The following is a 19938-nucleotide window of genomic DNA, read 5'->3' on the forward strand; positions in this document are numbered from 1 at the left end:
ACTTCAAGTGTTTAAATGAAACACGTTCTAATCATCATTTATTTTTCCAAGCAACTTTAAAAAACAATTCACCGTATTTGTGAAAAAATTATGGATCCGATTTTTTTGATAGCTGCTAGGATAATCTAGAAGTTTTAATTAAGGAAATTTGTGCAATTATAATCTGATAAGTAAAATGTACCATGTATACTCGTGTGTATATATGTCAAGTTTTTTGTTTAAAAATTTGTTCCAAAATTGGGGGTTAACTTACATACAGGTCAGTTTTTTTACAAAGAAAAACTTAATCTCTCTCTCTCTGCACTGTGGTTTTGGTGGTCCTCAAGTGGGGTGGGGGGAGGATGTACTTACACAGAAGTATATACAGTAATCATTCAAGTATGAAAACAGCATATCACTTGGCAAAATGTTTAGTGGTTTTTTCTTTTTTTTTTAAGATTGGTGTAGTTTTCATGAACGCATGAATGATTCCCCATGTTGGATTGGATTTTTGTTATGTTGGTGCAAGGACCGATTGGGTCAAGCTGTGGCAAAACAAATTATGTTGGAATATAAGAAAAAATATTTGCATATTTATTTTTGCAGTTTACGGTTTTCAACCACACACAACCGATCATCGTATTTTTTCTTCTTTTCCGTTCTCATGACCAGATAGCATCATTTTGATAAGACATTTTGTGTGTACAGTCTATATAAGCGAAATGCAACTTTAATGTGTTGTTCTTTCTGTTTCACTTCCTCATTCCTTAATGTGGCATGTGTAGTCTGGTACTACCATGTTTTTTATATTTAATAAATAAACTAATTTTGTTTTTAAAAGAAGTATTTTATTATGTCCTTTACAACATCTGCAGTTCTTTCTAGATGAAAATGTCTAACAATATAAGCAGTTTGAGGTATGCCGCACTCTGCTAACCTCATAAAGGTTAAACAATTTTTTATTAAACTACCATATAAAAATAAGATAAGACTTATTCTTGTAATGTCAAGGAAGTAAAAGTACACATGATAAAAAAGAATGTTGTGTGAAACGTAAAACGATGTCGTAGATTTTAAAACTATAATTTGTTGTATAAACCAATGGCTTTGATGAATTTTAAAATGTGAGATGCATCGTGATGGTCATTTAAAATGTCACAAAGTGAACTATGACTGTGACCAAAAGCCATCATAAGATGATGACCAGGAGTGGGCTTGATGGCATGTAGTTTATTATTTATTTGATTGTTCTGATGATCCTGCCAGCGGCAATGCATCACTTCTCAAAGATTGAGAAGAGGTCACTGGCAGGTACCAAAAAGGCTATTGTCAGTGTTAGATGTTGTTTGAAAGCTGCGGTGTCTACTTTTTCATTGTTCAGTATTCCAACATGACCTGATATCCAGTAAAATTTTACTGTGGAGGATGAGGTGATACAATTCATGAAAAATGGCATGAATAAATGGATGAATGTGAAAAGTAGAAAAACTCTGTGCTTGCAATATGCTGAGAGAGTCACTATAAATGATACATCATCGGTGGCGCTTTCGTCGTATATGACGTAGAGCCTGAAGGATAGCATACAGTTCCTGTGAATAAATAGAGAATGTGTCTGGTAGTTTGAAAGATGTCTCCTCACAGCAGATGTAGGCAGCAACATTCCCTGTGTTTCTCTATGTGTTTCATAATAAGCATCAAGTTTTTTTTACAGGTGTTTTTAAAAACTGTGAAGGATAGGGAAAAACTTAAAGCATGGAAACGTGCTCACCTTGATCCAAGAAATGCCTCAAGAACACCATCGGCTAGTAAAGAACCTCCTGTGCGTCTTAGATATGACAATCCAGTTAATGCGTGTGAGTGATGTTTTGATTTTCACTGTTAAAAAAATCCAATGTTACATTAATCATTATCTTTGAATCCATGATGATGGCCTTAAATATTTTTCTTATAAAAAGCCTAACCATGGAATTTCATATGACTCTGAAATGTTAACCTTCATCCCAAATGCTATTACCAACTTAATAAATAAAAAATTAATATTGTATAGAAACTTTGCAGTAAAACTTAAGCTTGATTTTATTGCTGTTGATGATGGCTGACATTTTTCATTAAAAGTATTTTTGGATTTTTTTTCAGTAAACTTATACAACTGGACACTCACTTAGAGAAACTTTGAAACATTCATGTTTAATATATGTTTTATAAAGTATTCATTTTATAATTCAGTGACACCTTGCTATAACAATATTCTGAAGATCAAGAAAAATATTATTGTATAGGAATTATCATTATATTGAAAGGCAGCAATTTAACATTAGAGTATAGGCATTGTTAAACAAGACGAAAAAATATTGTTGTAGAGGGATTTATCTCTCTCTCCCTTATATCAAGTATTGTTATAGCAAGTTTTCATGATGTGGTCCTCAACTAGATGGAGAAGGTGGCTCTCGTGTCCCACTTGCAGGGCCAGGGAGGATGCATAATTCACTGTTCCTGTTAATTTGACATGGTGCATTGCATACCCAGGTTAAGTTTTATGTGTCCAAAAGTGTGAGCGGACAACAAAATGAGATGAAAAGATTCTTTTCACAATTTTGTATAAACACAAATTCAAAAATGAACAATTCTGATAAATTTACATTTAGTTTTCCCATTGTAATTGCAAAATTAAAGTTCTATTTTGAATTATTGACAGTTAATTTCTAAGTTGTATCACAATAAAACAAAAAGGGTAGCTCTCACTAAAAGTCCAGGTCTTTGGTATTTGAACGAGTATTTATACAGCTAGTGATGAAGATATTTTGGGACCAATTGTCCCACTTGAACATTCCGTCTTTACATGAAAATTATGAGATAATATTTAGAATTTGCATAATTACACATCACATAAACTTTTTTACACCAAACTTATTTTAGAATGGCAACAAGAATGACATCAAATGGGGGAATTGATCAGATTCACCCAATGAGTCATTAGATCTATTACATAACGAAAATATTGTCAACAAATGAGTGGATCTTGGGTGGAGGTCCACGGCCAACCACCCAGAGAACAAGTGAGTTCAAATATTCAATTCAATTATTCATACAACAATAATGCTGATCGGCCGCAATCACAACTGAATTAAGACCATCCTCAGACTCCATTGCCGGTTTGTAACAGGTACTGTTACTATGGCTGATTCAATACTGGAGGAAGGTCACCAAAATATGCATGTCTGCCTGATTGACAAAGAATCTAGTTGATCCCTGGGGTAAAAGGTATTGGTTTATTTTTTACTAGCTGAAGTACCCAGCATTGCCCGGGCTTTACAGGTGAGGTGAACCTAAGATGGGTGACGTGATTTCAAAATTGAAGTTGTGTCGAAATATTAATATTTTTATTTTGTAAAAAAAGACAATTATAAATTCCTTGTTTAGCCTGCATGACCTCCACTGATAGCGGGAATGCGACAACGGTGGTGTGAAACTAAGATGAGTGTGATGAGCACAATGTTCAAATATAAACACCCCAGGTGTGGACCCCATGGGGGGTAGGGTTAACAGATGTCCTCCTTTTTTATGTCATTTCAAGCATCCTCCTACGTTTCAGAAAATTCACCCATTTTTGTTCTCCTTTTCAGAGGTTTCCGGAATTCTTTTTTTTTTTCTTAAAATTTTTTTTTTCTACTTTGAAACATATATCTTCATCATGAAACATATTCTTCAGCCACCCAGTTGCCTTGTATTTGTATTAACATGAGTATTTTTGCTGGTTTTCCCATTGACCAATAGCTGTAGAAATTCACAGAATTTTTTTGCGGTTCTGTGTTAGTCAGGAAAAATTATTGTTGTGGCCGGTTTTATCTGTCAGAATAGCCCCATCTCTGTTGTAAAAATTTGGAAAAGTTGCACCACTAAGAGTGTGGGCAGACATACTGCTTTTTCAATTTTCAAATTTGGCAACCTTATTTTGGGGGTGGTTTTTCAAAATCTTACATAAACAGTGACCTTCCTCTTGTTTTGAATTTCAAGTGTGCAAAATTTCATCGAGATTGGAATAAAACTGTAGATTTGTATGAATTACACAGCAGAGCATAGACATCCATGAGGGTGGTTTTTTCAAAATCTTATGTACACACTGACTTTCCACTTGTTTTGAAGGTCTAGTGGGCAAAATTTCTTCAAGATGAAATAAAACTGTAGATTTGTATGAATTACACATATGCAAAAATACAAGTATAAGGCTGCAACAGGCAAAATGTCCAACAAGTTGGCTGAGATGAAGATGCCCGTAACAAATATAGATGCCATATATTTCTAAAATACAGCAACCCAATTAAAAATGCAATTATAAAAAATATATGTACACTCGCTCGGACTTTTTCTAACGGAAACTTTTCTTTATGTATATAGATTTTTTTTTACGAAGTTTTCCATTTTCTAGCAATGTGTTCAAGATAAAGAATTTGTTCTAAAAAATGAAATTTATATTTTTCTCAATTCAAATTTAAAAGCTCCCTCTCGTGATGCTGATCATCCTAAGCCTTGGGAAGAAGATGAATGTGATCGTAAGTCTGGTATAACTTCATCAACTGGTAGACTTGCTGGTAGCTCTGTGCGAAGTTATAATGGTGAGTAAAAAGTGATATTGACTACTACTTTTTTTTAAATTCATCAATGCACAAACTTGATGGTATTCAAGATGGTGATTCAACTAAGTGGAATGGTGATCAAAACATAGGGATCTTCAAAATGTTCCATAGAAATACATTGTAAATCAAGGAAATTGCATAACATAAAGCATAATATACATAAAATTTGAATTTATTTAAAATTACATAGTTTGCACCCAAGAATCTGAACTCTTTGACTCTTTAAATTTTGACATTTTCAAGATTTTAGATCAAATTGTATGTATTTCATTTATTTTTATTTGTAATGTGTATGGGATGATAAGATGCATTTTTATCTGTACTTTGGTACGGATCGAACACACTTTTTTGTGTTCTGAGTACGATCTCTTCATTCCGTTGATCAGGGATTAGCTGCTGTGCTTCCGGGGAGATGAGGATCTGCTACACATATGCACATGTGTGCTCAAGAGAAGTTGAGTGGTCTTATTTTTTCCCGATTATACTTTTTTTTCTTTTATTTGATTTTTGGGGTTTTTTTTAACATGTTAGCATTTCATTTTTTTAAGTGTTAGCATTTCATTTTTTAAGTGTTAGCATTTCATTTTTTAAGTGTTAGTATTTCATTTTTTAAGTGTTAGCATTTCATTTTTTAAGTGTTAGCATTTCATTTTTTAAGTGTTAGCATTTAATTTTTTAAGTGTTAGCATTTAATTTTTTAAGTGTTAGCATTTAATTTTTTAAGCTTTGTTTCCGCGGTTTACTTTAATTAGTCTTTATAAAAGGTTAATTTGTGAGTTTTATGTTTGCATTCCAGGCTGGATTGACCATTAAGCAAAATAAGCATGTGCTTAGGGCATCAGGACAAAAGGGACACCATAAGAAATGATCAAATAGTACATTTTCTTTTTAATGTAAATTTTTTTCCAGCATCAACCATCCGGTAGAAAATCCTGAAATTTTAAGAGCACTTGATTGTACAACATTTCGTTTCTTGTTGCAACCTTGAGAGTGACAAAAAACAGAGAAACTAAGTTAACTACTAACAAGAAATTGTGTTAATGCTCAGTTTTTGGAATGAGATTTCATTCAATTTCCATAAAGTGAACCCTGAGTAGCATCATAGTCTCCTGGGCAAAATAAACTTTTCTGGAAATTTTTCCTGCTGCTATAAATACTTGCCTAACACCTAATTTGCATACTCACTCTCTCGAAGTTTCAACCAAGATCAAATTGCCATGTAGCCTCCCATGCACTTGAGCCTCTCTAGCCATGGCATCATACGCCTCAGACAAAATAATTTTTCTGAACCCCCACCCCAAAATACCTGCTTACCGATTTGCTTACTCACTCTAAAAAATTGTAAATCACATCTAGTTGTCATAAGGCCATGGGCCATGAGTTAAGGTTAAAAGTAAAGAGTGGTGGACCAAAATTAGTGCTTAAGGTCTTCATATGAGTTTATCCGGCCTTGTTTGCATTTCTTTTTTTAATTTTGGTTTCCATATTTTCCGATCAGTTCATATTTATTTTCTCTCTTGCTTTCATTTAATTTTCTTTGTACGTTTGCTAGATTTTTCCATCGTTTCTTTATGTATATTAAAATTTTTGCCCATGAATTTTATAGGATGGAATATTGGTTGTTTGTTTTCAGCCATTTTGATGTTTTTTCCAACGTCTTTGATAAGCATTGGGAGTTTTGGGCATAAGTGTTAGCAAACAGAGTAGAATTTTTTTTCGAGTATTTTTAGTAATTTTTGTTGTTCCGTTTATGGTATAATTTTTATAGCGTTATCAATAAGATAGGTGATTAAGTTGTCTAGTTGGCTGATAGTAATAAATATTGTGTATACTGTGTATTTTAATACTTTTAGGTGTGTGTTCTTACTTTATATGTATTTCTTTGTAATCCAGTGTTGAGCATTTTATTTGTCTTTATTTTCTCATATAAGCTGTCACGTGCATTTTTTATTGTAACGTCTTTGAGATTATTGTAATTTTCTGTTAACGTTTCTCATTCTCCTATTTTTTAAGTGTGTAGTTGCCTCTTGGTTAAGCGCTGTTGTCTGCCTGGGGGGGGGGGGGGGAATTAGCAATGTTCAAGATGTTTTTCATAGACAAAAGCTCCCTGGGTGGGTAATGATGTGGTTGGGAATGAATTGGATAGGAGCAAATATTAGTGAGTACTGGAGCTTACTATTTTCCAGTCAAGGAGGGAGTTCAGATGTGGCAGTGATTCCAGTACTGCCAAGGGGTAATAGGGATTATATAGGAGAAGGATCTGCTAATTTAACTTAGGCCTGTAGGACATTAGCTCCTCACTTGGGGTCACGTTCGGGGAAATTTCTGCATTTACCGATGGGTGGCTTTGTTGGGAGGGATTCACTTAAATAGAGGGGGGTTCTGGGAGGTTTAGGTCAGGTTTTTTACTCCCAGACCACGTAGACAGGAATGGGGGGTTAGTTAATGGTAATAATAACAGTATTGACTGGGAATTACCCACCTCTGACTTGCATGTCTTCTCAATTGACACTTTTAGGGTCTAGAGTAGTAAGTGATGCAAGCATGTGTAGTATATTCAATGATTTTTTTCTCGCCAGTTTTTAGTAGAGAAATGATATTCAATATACATATGTTGCATAGAGTAATAAAATCTTCTAATATTCAAATGGAATATGTGGAGGTCCTAAATCTTCTAAAAAATGTATGTGCAACCAAAGCACCTGGACCAGATAATATCTATCCTATTGTCCTCAGGGAATGTGCTGATGAGTTGTTTTAGCCAGTCATGCAGATTTACAGGAGTAGTGTTGCTGAGGGGATTGGAGACGCTATACCTACAGAGGGACATAGACTTGGTTGAAGGGGTACAGAGAAGGACTATGTATGTCCTTGTTGACACAGGGCTTGAGTTATAAAGAGAGACTTCATTTTTTAAATATGTTTACATGTGAAGAGAATGCAAGTGTCAAGAGAATATGATTGAGGTGTTCAAAATATGATTGAGGTGTTCAAAATATGATTGAGGTGTTCAAAATTTTCAATGGAATGGATAGGAGATGAATCATGAATTATTAATACACCATCAGTCTACTGCTTTGACAAGGAAACACCAGTATCAATTATTAAGGGACAATTCTAGTTTGTGGTGTTGCAGGGAATTTTTCTCTAATAGAGGTTGTTAATAAATGGTATATAGCTTACCCCCAGGGGTAGTAAATTCTAACAATTGACACGTTCAGAAAGAAATATGATGAACATGTCGGGGTAAATCAAGAAGCTATCCATACTTAGAATAAGACAACCATAAATATTTTTTATGGGCATAGTATTTTATCATGTATATATAGATTTAAATTTTTATAATTTCATTTTTAATTGGGTTGCTGTATTTTAGAAATATATGGCATCCATATTTGTTATAGGCACCTTTTTCTCATCCACCTCATTGGACCTGTTGTGGCCTTGTATTTGTATTTCATTTTTAAGATACTAAATAATTTTTAGTCCTTTGGCATCCTTTGATACTAAATTGTTCGTAAATGGATCATTTACTCTTAGAGTGCTCAGTTGTCTATGAGTGATAGACAGGACCGCAACTAGAGGGGAGCAGGCAGGTCTGGTGCCTTGGGTGCCGGGCCAAAGGACAGGGCACGATTTTCACCCTTTAACCTCTTCATCATTACAGGAGGGCGCCAATGCATGCCCCCGCTGACCAAGCATCTAGTTGCAGCCCTGGTGATAGATGCAATACCTAGGTCAGAATTTGAATATAAGTTTTAGAAAACAAGGAACAATTAAAAAATTATACATTGTGGCTTACTTTTATTTTAGGTAATAATTCCTCAATACGTATGCTTTTTAATACTAATTTTCCCTTAAATATTAAAATAAAATCTATACAATAAGACATGAAAAAACAATGGATGCAATTTTTTATGCAGTTGAAGGGTAATTAATGTTCGGAAGAATACTAGACAAATTGATAATAAATTTTTTATAGCCAGTTTCATTCAAATTTTGTTTTCACATCTTTGGATTATTTTGGTAAAATAATACAAATAATGTTATTGCCGAATTCTATCATCACAATCATTTTGTTGGATTTACATGAAATTCTATGATGATTAATAAATTCTATGATTTATTTTTTTTTTGTGTATGTCTCAAATGCTGGGCCTTTTATTAGCTTTCACCTCTTACCTGTATCGCCTGAACCCAATTTGGGCAATTGAAAATGCAATGCTTGTGATTTCACTATTAGTTTCGTAATGAGAAATATTTGTTTATTTTCTGTTTTTCTGTGAAGACCAAATTAAGTTGGTTCATCTTTTGTATTGATATAATGTGCAAAATTAAACAGTAAAAAATATATTAATTTTCTAAGCATTTTTCTGAAACATGTTTCACAGTTAAGGAATTAAGGCACATTAGAGCATTTTTTACAGTACTAAATAGTATTTACTCACATCTATTATTGGTTTAGCCCTCTCTATGTGCTATGTTGAGTTAGAGTTGCCAGGCATCCTAATTTTTTTTATTTTTAGTTCCCGAGTGGCGCAGTGATAAGATGCTTGTCTTCCACTAGGAAGGTTACTGTTACCAGGTTTGAATTGGGGCATAGAACATTAGAAACAAGTTCTCTACCTACTGAGCCTGGGGTGACCACCGATACATGGCTCCTTTATTTCCCACCCAAATCCACTAGTTGGAAATTGCCATATGACAATATATGACTGGAGTTGGTGTAAAGTAGGCATCCTAATTTTTGGTGTCATTTCAAGTGTCCTTCAATGTTTCAGAAAATTTGTCCTTTTGCTCTCTGTTTCATTTTTCCAGAATTACTGTTTTTTTCCTGGGAAAGTTTTTCACTCTGAAACATATATCTCTTCATTGACATGAGTTTTTACATGTGTGTGTTTTTTTCACATGTTTACACGCTTTGACCAATTGGCTTCGAAATTCCCAAAATGCAAAAACCCTAGTTTCTTCCAAACAGAGCAGATGCTATTTGAATCATGGACCAACTTGCCCTAGGACAATATGAAAAAGACAGTCCGAAAAACATCTCTGGAAGAAGAAAATCACAAAACATCCATTTTTAAAATACCATTGTTTGCTCACCAACCGCAAATGATGTGTACTGAAGTGGTGAAGGAGGGGAAGGGGTGTTACTACTTCCATTCAGAAATAAAGAAAATAGGATGCAAACAACACTCAATGCTGATTCCTATGGCAAATTGCTTTTGGCAAAAAAAACAGTTCTCTGGAAAGAAAAAGATAACCATCTGAGGGTAATAGCTTTAAAGGGGCTATTCCACGATTTTGATTGGACTAACACAGCTAGAAGAAAGGTAATAATGTCTTTGATACAAACAGCAAAGTGCCTCCAGTAACCACCTCAAGCCGATTGGAAGCACTGCCAAGTTTTGGCAGTCAGCATCAAAGTAGCAGCAAGCCTATGAGAAAAGCCCCCTTAACAAAGCTGTGAAAGCTTTTAGAAATGCCAGTAAATGTAACAAAACACAGGGTTCTTAGTCAAAGAAAACTTCGCTATGTTTCAGGAAAAGGTCGCAAAGCAATAAAACTGACCAGATGCCAGAACAAATCATTGTAAGCAAAGGGAAATAGATCAGTATTTCTTTTTTTCCTGCTTATTTTCTATTCTGCTTCTCAGCAGTTCTGTTTTAGTTGGGAAAAACTATTGTGGTGACCATCCTTTGGTCAGTATAGTGGTGCCATCTGTTTTAAAGGGTGACTTTTCCATCTGGAAAGAGAGTGACGTTTCCAAGGGTGCGCACACAGGCATCCTTCTTTCTCGATTTTCGAATCTGGTAACCTTGGTCAGTTCTTTCACACTGAGTGAGTCTATTGTTGCGGGTCCGTCACACCTGTCTATTGCCATGGGTAATTTACTACTGAATGAGTTGTGCTGGATGTGTGGTATTTAACTATCTGATTGTGTATCTAATGTTGCGTGGGAATTTTTAGTGCTGCCATATATTTTTCAGACAATGAGTAAAGTGTTATGTATCAAATATTTGTACTGTTGTAGGCATGTTGCTCTCTGTGGCAAGATCCTCTCTGAAAGGTTCTACTGCATTACAAGCATTGTTTTTCTTATTTTTATGCACTTTTGATTTTTTTCTTCTTTTGATCACATGATGAATAATCTAGTTTTCTGCTAATGATTAAGTTTGATTCCCAGTGTTTTTACTTACCATAATATTTTTGTGAAATGAGGGTTACTATTTAAGATTATAGCTGGCATGTGCAAAAAATTCTCAGTGCGAAAAATGAGACTAAACTTCCTGCTATATTTTTTAATTTTTTCATTGTAAGAAACAGATCAATCTTTATAAGAATCATTATAAAAATACCTTTATTATAATCACGCACAAAAAAACTTATCTTTTATTGAACATTAGTAAAGGTGGTCATATAATTGTGTATGAAAACAGATTTGGATCCTTTCACTTCTTTTCAACAGTTGTTTCATCTCTAAGATGTGTTCCAAAACCAGGTTATGGACTGGCTTCGAGATCAGCAGGTTCCTTTCCTGGAAGAGATAGTAGACTTGACTTTGTAAGTTCTCAATATCTTTTTTTAATGTATGAAGTATTAATTTCAAACTTAAGTGCTAACTCAATATCCAACTGATTACCACCTATAGACATATCTCTGAATTAACTTTTTTTTTCAGTTATAAATGAGTTAATTAGGTTTTTTATTATATCCACGCGATAATGGGCGATTATTTTCATCATCTTAGGGGGTTATTTGGTCATATTCACTAGCTTTATTAGTCTTTAATTCTGATGTAGTCTCAATTATTTCATTATTGTTAATTTCAAAGAAATACATAGAGCTGTTAAAATTAGTTATTGTTTGCTCATCCTTGCACAATCACAGTGTCTGTATTTAATTATATTTCTTCCAAGTTCTTCAATAAAGTTTTCTGTAAATTTCTTTTTTAAGTCTTTATAGTTATCAGACATTGGACATTTACTTTGTGTTTTATATTTTTATTCATTACATTCTGATTGATACATTTCCATTGCATTTTTTTGTTATTCTCACATTTCCTAAAAGTATCTCTAATGTACTCCTGTTTTATTTTTCTGATATACATTTTTCAGTTCTTTATTATATTCCTTGTATTCTTGCTCGTATGATTTCTTGGTACTTTTTGTGTTTTTTTGTGCAACTTTTCTTTATGATTTATTCTATTTATTATTTCTTTTGTGATCCAGTTTTTTTCAATTTTTTTTTGGGTTTCATCTTAACTTGTTGTGTGCATAGATTATAATTTGATATGTTATGATATCCACAAATCGTTTGCATTTATTTTGCGCGCATTCCTTCCCTCTAGGACGCTAACAAAATTTATGTTTGCTATAAATTTTTTAAAATTTATTATAATTTTTTATTTTTAAATGTTTGTTTTGATCATTTCCATCTTCCATTTTCTTTTGTATAAAGTTTATACATCCTATTACTCGATAGTGATCTCTTATACAAGTTTCATCTACTGTGAATTTTTCTATAGCATTTATTTTTGATCTGTAGAATATTTGGTCTAGGCATGTTTTGGTTTCATTTGTTTCTCTTGTTACAGTAAAATCTTGATAAGTCGTCATTCAAGTTTTTGGGAAATTTTGACGGCTTTAGTGGAGTAACGATTTAAGTGAAGTGTGTGTGTGTGTGTCTGTCTGTCGTCAGTTTCAAGTGCAATACTGTAAAAATCATATAAATGTACAATAACATTTATTAACAATAAATTGAGATTGCAATAATAACAAATTTATTAGATTACAAAGGAAAAAATGGAATTTTCACCTTTTTATTGTTTTGCAGTATTAACTTTATTATGGCTGAATACACAGGTACACTGATGATTTATACTAATTTTGTTTTAATTTAGACTGATCAGAGTAACTGTTAGAATAGTTAATTTTTTTTCCACCATATTAGTTTTACAACACATTTAATTTTAGTGCTTTAATTTCTTTAGCATTAGTACATGGTGCAAACATAAGGTAATCTTGAATAAAGGGTCTGATTTTGACTTGAAGGAGCAATGGTCAGGGCAAAGCTGAAATTATGAAGCCGCCTTGTTTTGGGAAAAAAATCTATCTGTGTGTGTGTGCCAACAAATATATTTTGCTCAAATTTGAAGCACCAAATTGGTGAGGGGGGGGGGGCACTTGGCAAATACCCCAATTGCCCATGCGAAAATCAGGTCCAACTTGAACAGTCCCTAACGCTTTAAGAACTTTTGTTGTTTTAGTTGACAAATGAACTTCCCCAGTGTCACTTGAGCAATTTCATTTTGATACACCGCTTTTATGATCACTTTTGAACATATGAGAATGCTCTTAACAAGCTCTTTTTTTTTAAAATGACCCATACAAAAATAACCTGTTTCCTCTCTCTCAAACTTTTACATAGTGACGAGTTAACCAAAATTAGCGACACGTAAAAGAGGGTTTAATAACATTGTCATCTATGAAAGCTAGACGGGACCAAAGAAAAATGGCAACTTAACCTGTGATGACTTACTGAGGTTTTACTGTATATTTTTGTGAAGGGAACAAGTCCATTTATTACCATTATATTAAGAACTCTTGTTATCATCCCCATGTAAATTTATATTAATATCGCCAACCATTAAAGCATTTTGCTTCAATTTGTGTATATGTTGTACTAATTCATCATTAAATTGTGATGTATATAGATAATTCTTCAGCAGTTAAAAAGTAAACTTTTTTTTTGTACTGATTTGATATATTTTTATTTATATACATTATTACTCCTTCTGGCTCTATTTTATGTTCTACTGTTAATATAGCAATGGTAATCCATCATTCCTTCAAGATTGTCAATATAGTAATTAAATAATTTTTCACTTTCAATCCTATTTCACGTAGGCATATGGTATCTATTGATTCATTTAAAGGTCTAAGAAATACCGCTAAACTGTCAAAATTTGCTTTTATACTTTGGATATTCAATGTAAGAAATGTCAATGTTGTATTTGGTTCACAGGGGCAGTTAATAAAAGTTTTCATTTCACTGATGTCCTCCAGGGTTGTTGATCCTGCATCTCAAGAGAGTTCTCAGTGTTCATTTGTATAAAAGCTTGCTTCTAACTTTTGTAAGTGTTCTTGATTTCTTATCCGGATTATTCTTGAAGTTTCATATTTCCAGAAAAATATTTTTCCTTCCTTTGCCCACGCAAATTTGAAGTACAGCTTACTTTTGATTGTCTTGTCAGGTGAAGCAATTTCTTGTTTTCTATAGTTAAATGTTCATTCACATTTATTCGGACATCTTGAAAGTTTGGGTTTACTTTATCTGCTGTAAGGGTATTATGACACTTAGCACAGATGTTTTTTTGATATTTCACTATTGAATATTACTATAATTGGTTTGGGTATATTATCATTCCGTGTTGGAACTCTGTGAGCACATTTTTTTTTTCAATTGGTTTTTTTTCAAGCATTTCTAGTTGCGTTTCTACTGCTTGAATAATTCCATGTATGTTCTCATTTGGACTTTCTGATATTCCATTTAGCTCAATGTTATTTCTTCTCATTTTGGTTTTTAATTCATTTATGTGATACTTTAAATTTCCGTATTTCTGCTTTCATGTTTTTCTTTTCCATCTTGAGTTCTTGATTTTCTTTGCTTATTTGTTGAATGATTTCTTTCAAATTTTCTACCTGCTTTGAAAATTTTTTCATGCACTGAGTTGTAATCTATTGACTTTATAACCTTCATTTCATTTTCCATTTCTTGTCTATGTAGGATTTTTTCTGTGACAAATGTCGGATAGTTTCCTTTACTTCCTGTTTTTCTTTCCCTGTTTTTTTGATATTTCAATATTGAATGTTACTATAATTGGTTTTGGTATATTGTCATTTTGTGTTGGAACTCTGTGAGCACTTTTTTTTTTTCAATTTTAGTTTCTTTCAGGTATTTCTAGTTGTAATTTTACTGCCTAAATAATTCCTGTTTAAAATCATGCATGATTTTTTCTATGCTATGAAAATTGTCATGATGTTCATCACTGTGACTCCTTCATCTTGTTTATTTTTCCAGTTTTTACATGTGTATTTGTTTTATTAATATTTCGCCATCCTCCTTAATTCTGATTTGTTGAATCCAACACAAACGTGGTGTACATATTCTTCACACACTATACACAAAAAAATTTGTTCACTTCTATCATTTTGTACTTACATTTTCTGTGGCGTGGTTCATCCACCTCCGATTTTTTTTTCTATAAAAAAGTGTATTTTTAGTTCTAGTATGAAATTTTTTTCATAGATGGTGACTCCAATTTTCCTATTTCTTTGTTGTCTTGTTATGTAGCTATATACTTTATTTTTATTACTTTTTAATCACCATATTATTATATTATTTGGACATATTTACTGTTCTCATAGTCCTGCAGCTTCCAGCATTGATATTTTTGATAATCCGCTGATAAAACACTTAATTTTTTAGTTTATTTTTGGAATTCAATTACTTTATGTTTGCATACCTTGATGGCATGTTTCCACGTGTGCTAGAGTTAATGTAACTCTTGTCAATACAATGATATCCCTCTAAATTATAGCGATATTTTTTTATATTTCACTCAAAATCACCTTCAATATATTTTGAAATTTCTCTTAGTATTTTTTATGTTGAGGGCGGTTTAATAACATTGTATTTTGTGCTATTTTTCCTTAGAAAATGTTAATAACATTTGAAATAATAATAATAACAATAATAATTGTTAATAACATTGAAAATGTTAATAACATTTTCTTGAAGCTACTTTGTCTGTAGTACACAAGTGTTTTGTGCGAAACTACTTTACAGAGTAAAAAAACTAACTGAATTTTATTCATTAAGTGAGAATAAATAATAAGGTTAAATAAACAGTTGGAATTTCTTGCTGCGAGTAAATACTGATAAATACATTTTATCATGGTACTAACAATGCCAATTTGAAGAGACAAATACACTAATACAAGGTCACAACAGATAGAATGCTCAATGAGGTGGCTGAGGAAAAAGTGTCCATAACAAATATGAATTTCATATATTTCTAAAATACAGCAACTCACAGTTAAAAATTCAATTATAAAACTAATAATTATATATACATAATAAAATATTATACAATGCCTATAAAAATATTTATGGTTGTCTTATTCTAAGTATGGATAGCTTCTCGATTTACCCCAACATGTATCGTGTTTCTTTCTGAATGTTTCAATCATGTTAGAATTTACTACCCCTGGGGGGGGGGGGGTAAGCTATTCCATTTATTAACAACCCTATTAGAGAAAAATTCTCTGCAACACCACAAAATAGAAGTTTTCCTTACCAATCGATACTGATTTCCTCTTGGAAAAGCAGTCTATTGACAGTGTATTCATAATTCATGGTCCATCCTATTCATCCTGTTGAAAATTTTGAACACTTGAGAGAACCATATCCTCAACACATTAGTTCTTCCGATGTAAACATCTTCAAAAAATGAAGTTCTTTATAACTCAAGCCTCGTGTGCCAGCACTGGCACACATAGCTCTTCTCTGCACCCGTTCAACTAAGTCGATGTCCCTCTGTAGGTATGGTCTCCAAAACCTTACAGCATACTCCAGTCCAGGACGAACAAAGCCTCGGAAAAACAGAAGAATGACTTTAGGAGAACGCAAAGAGACCTTTTTAAAAATGAAACTGGGCATTCTACTCACTTTTTTGATCACGGCTGAACAATGTTCAGAAAACCTAAGCCGCTTGTCAATTAGAATTCCCAATTTCAGTGACCTTAGTTGCATACGGGATAGTGACACCATTCAACTCGTAAGAGAGTTGAAACCAAACCACTTGTAAGAGAGAGATACCAATAACTGCATTAAAAAGAAAGCTCATTTGTTCATTGCACCCCCCTTTGGTTCACCGATAGTGTGTGCAATCTTTATCTTGAAAAGAAAAGGCTATTTCGAGAATTCAAGAAAGGAAGCCTAGATTTGACCGCCTATATTGATAAAAGAAGAAAAAGTGAGATTAGAGATAGCAAGAAAGAAGTGGAATCTATAGATTAGCAGATACTATTGGCATTGACTCAAAAGCGTTTTTTAGGTATGCTAATAATAGATGCAAGGTACCTGTTGGTCCATTGCTCATCGAAGTGTCTAGAGTTGATGGCAACAAAAACATGTGTAAGGTATTCAATGATTTTTCCACATCAGTTTCAACAAAGATGATGTTTTAAGTAAGGGTGAACCTTGTATTGATAAGGAACTCAATGGAATTCAAGTTGTTGATGGGGAAGTCCTCCAGAGCTGCTTAGGAATTTATCTGCTAGTAAGGCACCAGGCCCGAATGACATTTGTTCAAGGGTTCTTAAAGAATGCACGTTCTTAAGAATGCACAAAAGGGATATTTTTGCCAGTTGCATTGATCTATAGGAGTAGTGTGGCTGATGGTATCGTCCTATGGGATTGGAAACTCACCAACATCGTCCCTATCTTTAAAAAGGGTAGTGGGTAAACCATCTCAAACTATCGTCTGGTGAGTTTTCAACTATCTCTCCTCTGTAAAATATTGGAAATTATCATTAAAAGGCAACTTGTGAAGAGGATGGAGAATAATAATGTTTTGGCAGAAATACAGCATGGTTTCAGAAAGGGCACGTTATGGGTAATCAACCTCATTTGCTTCTGTGATCATGTGACTGAGGCTTTGGGAAAAAGCAAAAACATTGACACTGTCTATCTTGATTTCGAAGAGGCTTTCAAACAGATCCAACATGGTGAACTCTTGAAATGTTTACATGAGATTTGGATTGGAGGAAACTTATTGAACTGGATAAAATCATGGTTAAGCAATAGGTCACAGCGGGTTATGGTCAACAGCATGGGCAGAGATATGGGGGGGAGGACAGCCCCCAGCATCAAAGGTGGAGTCGACTGATGTAATGTATGTATGCATTGACATCATCATCATCGTGCCCCCCAGCAATAATAACCATGCTCCCCCACAGACTTCCAAGTCTATGTCCACCTATGGTCAACATGAAATTTCTGATTTGACATATGTGACAAGCGTAGTTCTTCAGGGAAGTGTCCTTGAACCCATAATATTTTTAATTTTTATTGATAATCTCAATCAGGGAATTAATGGGATTGTTAGCAAATTCGCAGATGACGTTAAATTAATGGGTGTAGTTGGAATCAAAATGATAGGGAGTTGTTCCAGGCAAACTTAGATAGAATTGCAGCATGGGCAAATGAATGGAACATGTATTTCAGCATTGACAAGTGCATGGTCACTCATTTTGGTTTGAACAACCCACGTTTCACTTATGAGCTAAATTTTAAAACTATTCTGGTGGGGGATACAACCAAGATCACTGATTCGAGAATTCTTATTGACGAGCGGCTTAGGTATTCTGGTTGGCTTAAGTTGGTTTTCTGCAGTTCCAAACTTTGAGGCACGAATGCGAGCTGATCTCCCTGTTAAAAAGTCTCGCCGCAGAGAGCAACAGACCTACAACATCACAATTATTCATTCATTACACTTCACTCACTGACTATGAGTTGAGAAAAAACTCATAGTTTAAAAAATTGATTGCAGATGGCAGCACTACACACGCAACAAACATTACACAGAAACAAACTTCATGGAAGGTTCACTACACACACATTCCAACATGTACCAATTCGTTAGAAGTTCTGCAGAGGAATATGGACGAGGGGCATGTCCAGTTTAGTAGTAGTAGTGGCTTAGGTATTCTGAACATTGTTCAAAAAAGTTAATAGAATGCTCAGTTTTATGCTTGAAAAGGTCTCTTCGCTTTCTCTTAGAGTCATCCTTCTACTGTTCAGGGACTTAGTTTGTCCTGGCCTGGAGTATGCCATGCAGTTTAGAGATCCTATCTGTAGAAGGATATAGACTTGGTTGAAGGGGTGCAGGAGGAGTCGCTAGAGCACGTGCAAGCATGCAAGGTTTGAGCTATGAAGCTCTTGAATAAGAAAGGCACTAGATTCATTGAATGTTTTCTTTGGAATAACTTTGTCATAATGGAGATATGATTGAAGTATTTAAGATTTTCAAGGGTGCGATATGAGGGATCATAAAATATTGTTACACACACACACACACTGTCATTCAAATGCTTCAACTCAGGGATACCTGTTTTGATTAGTTAGGGATAGTTCTAGGTTGTTGTGTTGCTGGGAGTTTTTCTCCAACAGGGTTGTAAATGATTGAAATAGCTGATCTTCTGATGTTGTGAATTCTGCCAGGCACTTTCAAAAGGAAATAGCTGATCTTTTGATGTTGTGAATTCTGCCAGGCACTTTCAAAAGCAAATATGATAAGATAGGTGGGAGTAATTGAGAAGCTATCCATATTTAAATAAACAGCAACCATATTTCTATGGGCAGATATTTTAGTTGTTAGCTACTTTATAGTAAGTAGCTGTATTTAGGTTATGACAGCCATGTTTGTATGCTTTTTTTTCTAATACAGTCGAATCCCATTTTAGCGAATACCATTATAGCGAAAATCTCGTTTTAACAAACACTTTTTCTAATCCTCCAAATAAGTTTACATAGAAAAATTGCAAACAACTGGAATTCCTTTATAACGAAATTTCATTATAATGAAGTGATTTTTCCGGTTTCTTGGAATTCGTTATAACAGGATTCGACTGTATTATTGTTTTTTTTTCCTGCCACCTTTGTTAGGACATTTGCCTGTTGTGGTTTCAGATTTTGTATTTGTGTAATTTCAGTGGGGAATGATGATAATGCTACTTTTACATATAACATTAATCCCTCTACAACAATAGTTTTTCGTGGTCCACAGATTATCCTTATATTGAGATTTCACTACACATGCGTTGCCTAAAAGAAATCTATATTATATATACTCATTGGCCAAAGAATTAGGAACACTCCTCACTCAAACTTTGACTCATCTGTGCAGCATGTAATAAACCAGATTTGCTGACAAAAAGCTTTCTCTTGGTAAGAAGAAGCACCAGTTAACGTTGCAATTTACATGTTTATGTGGAAAACAGGAGATTTAAGTGACTTTGAACGCGGCATGATTATGAATGCCAAAAGGGGCGGTTCTAGTATCTCCGAAGCCGCTAAACTTCTTGGCTTTTCTCGTAAAATAGTATCTTAAGTCTTCAAAGAATGGTAGCTAAGCCAAAAAACTTCAAGCAGACAGTGGAATAGTGGGTAGAAATCACTTGTGAATGAAAGAGGTGCTAGGTGACTGATACACATTGTGTGCAGCAGCAGAAGAGCTACAACACAACAAATTGTAGCG

General features: G+C 33.9%; 1 protein-coding gene across 1 annotated transcript in view; it reads left to right on the forward strand.

Moving 5' to 3' along the window:
• The window catches only part of LOC149084978 (actin-binding LIM protein 2-like), a 111068-nt gene that overhangs the window by 73918 nt on the left and 17212 nt on the right, over positions 1 to 19938 (forward strand). Inside the window, exons 14-16 of the mRNA XM_089232722.1 lie at positions 1691 to 1832; positions 4476 to 4592; positions 11083 to 11177. Of these exons, the coding sequence (XP_089088848.1) occupies positions 1691 to 1832; positions 4476 to 4592; positions 11083 to 11177 (354 nt within the window). The remainder of the gene's footprint in view (positions 1 to 1690; positions 1833 to 4475; positions 4593 to 11082; positions 11178 to 19938) is intronic.

This window comes from Pholcus phalangioides, unplaced genomic scaffold (assembly GCF_987345545.1).
Source record: "Pholcus phalangioides strain wild (caught in Gottingen) unplaced genomic scaffold, Ppha-v1.0 ptg000007l_1, whole genome shotgun sequence".
Lineage (NCBI taxonomy): Eukaryota > Metazoa > Arthropoda > Arachnida > Araneae > Pholcidae > Pholcus > Pholcus phalangioides.